The 6,691-nt window shown below is 45.0% G+C and overlaps 1 protein-coding gene across 2 annotated transcripts; it reads left to right on the top strand.

Moving 5' to 3' along the window:
* The first annotated feature begins 369 nt into the window (after window positions 1–369).
* LOC9653362 lies at window positions 370–2,677 on the top strand. 2 transcript variants are annotated; one of them, XM_024659483.1, is made up of 3 exons: window positions 370–2,236; window positions 2,290–2,422; window positions 2,477–2,677. In XM_024659483.1, the coding sequence occupies exon 1, from the start codon at window positions 383–385 to the stop codon at window positions 2,204–2,206; it is 1,824 nt and encodes a 607-aa protein (XP_024515251.1). In that variant the 5' UTR covers window positions 370–382; the 3' UTR covers window positions 2,207–2,236; window positions 2,290–2,422; window positions 2,477–2,677. The 2 variants fall into 2 exon arrangements, with proteins under 2 accessions (XP_024515251.1, XP_024515250.1); XM_024659482.1 differs by having other exon boundaries at window positions 370–2,422.
* The last annotated feature ends 4,014 nt before the right edge of the window (window positions 2,678–6,691 follow it).

Raw genomic sequence — 6,691 nt, 5'->3', positions numbered from 1 at the left:
TTCCTTTCTTGCAACAAGCAGCAATCATTGACCGCATTGTGGCTTTCCGGAAAAGAACTACTCCGAAAATGTCGTACTTGTTACAAAATGCCGCGTCCTCGCAGAAAATAGACTATGAGAGTTTCATTTTGAAGAATGTCAAGCATAGGCAGAATCACCTGCATAGTCTGAATTAAACCGATCTAGCTGCCGCAAGGTTACAAGCGGGAAAGCTCTTCGAGGTGAACATGTAACCCTGGATTCGCAGCGCTTGTGCTGAGAATCTCTACGTGGAAATTCCCCATTCCAGCAGTTCTAAAAGCTTAGAAAGTTTGACTGTGGTTTCGTTGGTTTTCTCATACAATCATTTATTGTTTGTGATTCGTGGTTTTAGGGTTTGGAAATGGAGGAGAGTTTGTTCGACGACGAGGAGCGTCCCATCAAGAGAAAGGTACGTTTCCATCCGGCAGGAGAAGAGAGAGTGAAGAGGCAGCAGCTGGAAGGTGCTGAGTTCTTTCTGGTCCCTGATGAGATTACCAACGCGAGCAGATTGTGGCAATGGATCAAACAGATCAATCCGAATGTTCGGGCCCGTCTTACTCCCCAGGGTTGGATGGCGATGGTGGGCAGCAGTGTGAGAGATGGGCCTCTTCCGCATGAATTCGACTTGCACTTCCGCGAGGCTCTGTCCGCCAGGGTTGAATGGATGGAGGATCTAGTCTCCCGGATAGATAACTGGAGCGATGCTATTTTGACGCCAGACAATGTTATCACGCCCCTGCCCTGGCCGTTTGTGCCCGTGGATGATTCTACTGCTGCTGCTAGTGACTTCAAGTTGCGCGTCTTGGACTTGGGTGACAACGACACGCTCCAGTCTATCTGGGGTAAAGAGAGCGCGGTGAAGATCCTGGAAAGGGAATGCTACAAAGAGCTTTGGGAGGTTGGAGTGAAACCGTTGTTTGAGCAGAATCGCAGGGTGGCCATCTTGGTTCTGGGAAACCCAGGCATTGGAAAGACCGGTTTCTTGCTCCACGTGCTCGTCATCTTGCTCAAAGAGAAGAGGAAAGTCTTGTTGCGAACAAAAGGTGGTTCTCTTTACTACTTCAATCCAGATGCGGCTGGGAACTACCATACCTCCATGGTTGGGAGTTATAGCGAGGCGAGGCTGGACAGGGATCGAGACCTTGTCTTTCTGGCGGACGAAAAGCTACCGGACGTGCCCGTTTTTCTTGGAAAGGCGCTTCTTGCGTCTACACCTCTCCGGAGCAACTACAAGGACTACGAGAACGATGCTGCGTGCAGGAAGTTTTTTCTACCGGTCTGGCCTAGCAGGGAGCTTTCACTTCTGAGGCAAGTAGTATTTCCGGACAAGGATCTGCAGGCTACGAATGAGAGATACAAACAATGGGGTGGAATCCCGAGATATGTCTTGGAGATCACCTCGGATGATTTGGTAGGCATCATTCAGAGAATGCCAGCCTTGGCAGACGTTGTGACAGCCACGTCTTCTGGTGCTGTCGAGTCGGATCATCCAAGTCATAAAGCTCTCTATCTACGAGTCCGTGACAATTATAAGAGCTACGACTTGCAGTATGCTTCTCCTTTTGTGAGGAGGACCGTGTATGAGAAGCTTCACAGGGATCAAGTCAACACGCTCAGAGCCTTCGTATCTTTCAGGGGAACTGCACTGGAGGGATTCGCTGCTTTGAAAGGAGGCATTTTACAAGAACACTTCAGAAATATCTCGCAGAACGCCAAGCTCTTCAGAGTGTGTGAGGTCTTTGAAGACGTGGCTACTAAGTCGACAGGACCTTTAATGCAGGAATTTGCTTTCGGCAAGCCTGTTACAGTTTGGAGCGTTGATGACTTGACTTCACCGTACGTCTACGACTCTATAGTATGGCCGGAGAACCCCATCGAGGACACCTTAGACGCTCTGCTCCTAACCAAGAACGCTGCAAAACAAGATGTTTTGCAGCTCTTTCAAGTGACAGTGACCTCTGGAAGACATGCCCACGGGCTTAAATACAATGGACTCTTGAGAGTGATGGACAACTTTAAGGTTCCTCCAGCCCGAGTTGACGTTTACATAGTTACTACGAACGATCTCTTTGCAGATGCAGGCTGGCAGAATTGGAGGATCAAGAACAACAATGTTTTGGCTGACAAGAAAATCAAGCAGCGGCTCATCGGTATTCGGCAGTTTGCATTGGATTCTAACGCGTAGGCTAAGTGCTCTAAGTCCTTCCCAATTCTGGTTTGATTTTTCGACAATTTATTGTATGAATAACGATAAAATGTATTCTGTAGGTTGAAATATGTGTGGTGGGTTCTGGTATGAACGGCGATACAGATCCATCTTTTCTTCTAGCCTTAACAGAGAAACAGGATTGTGTCATTGGTCTTTATGTAACTGATACGTCAAGGGCGTTGTGTATGCTTGGTCAGCTACCTCTTGTTTATAATTGTTTTATCTGATTCCATCATCTATTCTCAGGTTCGGGACGACTGTACCAGGTGAAAACTGAGGACTATCTTAACCGAGTTACGGCCTGTTGAACTCGCATGGTTTTCTGGCGGATGCAACGGAGACAGCGCTGCGTGAAAACACAAAAAAACCTTCGTTCACTAAATTAACTCCATCTAAAGAGTTTTGGGATGCCGACCAAACGTTAAAGGAAATTGAATCGATCCTATAAGGAGGCACTGGACGCGTTATGCCAGATATGTTGCGGAATCTGATTAGCCAAGCGGAAGCAGTTATGTTTGCGTTTGGAGGCTGCATTTCCTACTTGAGACAAGTTTTAATCGATAAACAGGTTCTAGAGCTTGGGAGAACTGAACAGTTGCCCGGTTTGGATATCTCAAAGGAGACTTTCAGCAGTGAAGCTTGGTCAGAATCTCACATGGTGCTTGATAGTGCAGCCTTGGAAAATTTGGAGATACTTGAAAACAACTCAAATGATGGCACCTGAGGGTGAGTAGTTACAACTGGAAGCTCATAGGTTTAGTTTTGCGTGATTTCAGGACGCTCTTTATATTTGCGGCTGACATACCAAGAATAACCTTCAACATAGATTTTGTACCTGCAGTTGCAGTGTTCGAACTTCCAAAGTAAATATATGCACCAGTCTGTGCGTTGTTACACTTGAGTAGCTCGTTCCGAATGGTAACTTCCTTGTGAGGAAGTTCCTTTCCATTGTGACCAGCACGGAGTCTCCAACTAATGTTGTGAGGCCAACGAGCACTTGAGCACTTGCATGCTCAAGGAACTTAGCCGCGAGGCCTCCCAAGCACACCTAAGTAGGAAGCCAGGATCAGCAAGCATGACTTCCCCAGGAGTCTCAACTCTCACATTATGTACATACATGCGTCCCCCCTGGGTTCACGATAGCCCTTGGGTTAGCACGAGAGAGACCAATTTTCAGTGAGAGAGTAGAGCTCTCAGTATCTGTTAGGGAGAGTCAATCGGATTTTTGCGTAACACCGGCTGCCTCGAGACCCATGCGCGTGGACTTGGCAAGTGTAGTCCGTGGATCTAGCATGGTTTAGTCCTTGGATTGTGGACCTATTGTGGTCCCGTAAAGACTGGTGTTTATCGTTGAGTGATAGGGTGATGCCTAGAACTCCAGGCTAGGAGTTCTACAATAAACACCGAGTCCATAAACAAGTTGTGGAGCCGTAGGAATTGAAGCTAGTGCCTTGGATATGTCAGCCAAAAAAGTTGCGAGAAGGGATGATATCCCACACAAGTAAGAAGCTTCGGCTTTTGTGTTGGACCATACTCAGATTCTTTGGCTTGTAAATGATAAAAAAAAGAATTTATGGTCACACAAATTGAAACTAGTTGTTGCATCGACATCTGTGTAATGATACTCCATCTACAACAAAATCTGATTTGAACAGACTTGCAAAATAGCAATGCGGAGAAGATCCTTATTTGTCTACTTTTAGGACGACTGTCCTGCTTGTATAAACTCGTTTTAACTTAACTCTTTTTAAGGTTACGCAATATTATTTGCTCTGAGTGCTAAGGCGACTCAACCTCAAAGTTGGTTGGAGAAGTAAAGAAATTGAGCACCTCCATGTCGTAAAGCCTCAATAATTATGGTTTGCATTCTTCAAAAAGATACTTCAAGATGAAATGGACAAATGGTAGCATCTTCTGTAGAAATTGGCTCAAGATTTGAAATGACAACAACAAGTGGACTTGAAAGCATGGCCAAATTTCCAGTGAGTAGCATTGATTCTTTTTCTTTCCTTGGATTTCTAAAGTTCATCATAATGATAAATTGAATGTAAGCTCGTATAGACAAATGGGAACAATCTAGATGAGCATAATGTACAAGAACTAGAAAATGAGAATACTAGTTGTGTTTATTGGTGGTATTACTTTTGTAAAATGGTGTTCAGCCTGTTGTTTATGACTATTTGGTGTTTTATATGTTTCTGATTCCTTCCTCAAGACTAGTATAACAAATCCCACTCACATGCAGAACCAAGGTTAGTGATTACGTCAACTTAATGATGTAGGAGCAAAAGACATATGTGTTACTCAAGAAATCTCTACGGATTTGTCTATTCTCTCACTAATATTTTCTCTCACCAATAGAGAAAGACTGTTCTCTCACTGAAAAATAAGGTGTGTGCTAGCCCAAGGGCTATCGCGCACCAGGGGGGGCAGGGGTTGTGGTCACATGTATATGAAGTATATGTCCCGGAGGAGTACAAGGTGAGTTCTCTGTCCTTCCGCCTCCTACACCACCTAGTGGGTCTACGTAGGTACAAGGCTGAGTGCCTAAGCTACATAGTGGTTATGCTCACTCGTGGCTATGGCGTGAGGTCAAGTGCACTGCACTTGGTTCGTTAGGCATTTGTTGCCCCAGGCGAGTTTGGGAAACCGGGAAGGTCTGTATATGGTAGAGGAACCTTACGATCCTCAAACTACTTTAAGTACGCTGGGAGGTCAGCTCTCGGTGGTAAGCTAGCAGGAGATGTGCTAAGGCTTGAGGTCACTTGAGCGGGGAAGTCTTGGCTGTGCCCCTGAGCTTAGAGGGACCTTATCCACAACTCCCTTAACCCTATCCTCTCCTGGGGGGCACAAGGTACAACTCTAAGTGTCGGTTTGTGCCTTAAGATCGGGCATTCACTATGTTAATGAGTTTGGTCTTTATCACAGATATGGGAGATCAGGATCCTTTCATGTGTTCCTCTCTGGGCTGCACGACCATTTTGGGCGATACGAAAAAAAGGGGGGTTTTTAGGGAAAACCCCCCCCCCCCCCCCCCCCCCCCCCTCCCCCCCGCTGCGCGTCTCGAGGACATACAACCTGGGCCCAGAATGAGGTTATGGATTGGAATCCCATCAGTTACCATGATGCAAGGTAGTGGTGACTAAGGTGTATTTCAACAATTGCCTCAGAACTAACCCTTTCTATGCTTTATAAATTTCTTATTCATGCCTCCTTTCTCTGTACTTCTCCAAGGATGCAATCCCAATCAGTCCTTCTCATCAAGAGGGTTGGGAAGTAGGTCCTCACATGGGTTGATTTTCAAGAAATCTAACGCATGCAAGGGTTTTTCAAAGGGCAGGTTTAAAGGTGGTGCAAAGAGTGGAACAACATTCACATCTAGAGGATCCAATAAGGTGAAATCATTTGCAGCATCTAGTGCCCCATAGAATGGATGTTATAATTATGAGAAGCAAGGCCACTTTGCTAGGGAGAAGTACCTACCACTTTGGGATCACCAACATTGTCCTCCATGGGTTTTGAGTTGTACATAACATTTGTTTGTGATCAAGTTGGTTCTCAACATGCACTCAAAGTTGCGTTTTGATAAATCCTCATTTTTGCAAAGTAAGTTTAGAAACCTACTATTGGGTTTTGATTGACATAAGTACTTTGGATAATTATGTTTTGGCAAAATTAACAAGGAGATGGGAGTTGTGAGTTCAATACTTGGAAGAACTTAGGATGCAAAATAATCCCAGCTCTTCTGGGCATGGCCTTCTTTGAAGGATCATCCTTCTCATACTCGTCTGGCAAATCATCCCCCGGGGATAGAGCACTGGAAACCTAAGGGAATCAAAGCACTTAGGAAATGGTAACAGGAATCAATGTAAAAATTGATTCATGGGAAGCTCCACTAAGCCTTGTTGTCTTGAACATGCAAGGTTTTGACACTATCTTAGGCATACAATGGTTTCAAGAGCTTGTCTAGATCTCCCATTTCCTTCTCGTTTTTTGTCGTTTCTCTTCTTTTGCTCTTTCTTCGTCCGTCTTCATGGCAGATCAGCAATCTCCTCCTTTGACTCTAGAGCATTGTGGCCTTGCATGGATGAGGTAGGAATTTGGTGGTACTATAGGGTGTAAATGGAAAAAGAACAACTATAGAAGCAAAGGATATGGTGATAGGCACTTGGCATAGTGATCCTTTGGAGTACCTTAGCATTGTTGCTAAAGTACCAAAAAAGGATATTGCTAATGCATTTTGGTGCTTATGTATCACAAAATCCAATGAAAGTATTAAAGAGGAAATAATATGTCCAGAAATTGAGGTAGTATTGGATCAATTCAAGGACATGTTGCCATCAAAACTCCCAAGTGGGCTCCCTCTAAAGCAAGAGGTTGACCATAGGATCGAGTTGCTTCCTAGAACTTGTCCCATGGCAAAGGCTCCATATAGGCTGAATGAAACTGGGTTGATTGAGT

This window comes from Selaginella moellendorffii, unplaced genomic scaffold (assembly GCF_000143415.4).
Source record: "Selaginella moellendorffii unplaced genomic scaffold, v1.0 SELMOscaffold_68, whole genome shotgun sequence".
Lineage (NCBI taxonomy): Eukaryota > Viridiplantae > Streptophyta > Lycopodiopsida > Selaginellales > Selaginellaceae > Selaginella > Selaginella moellendorffii.
The sequence above is the reverse complement of the archived record's forward strand: the minus strand, read 5'-3'. Positions and strand labels throughout refer to the sequence as shown.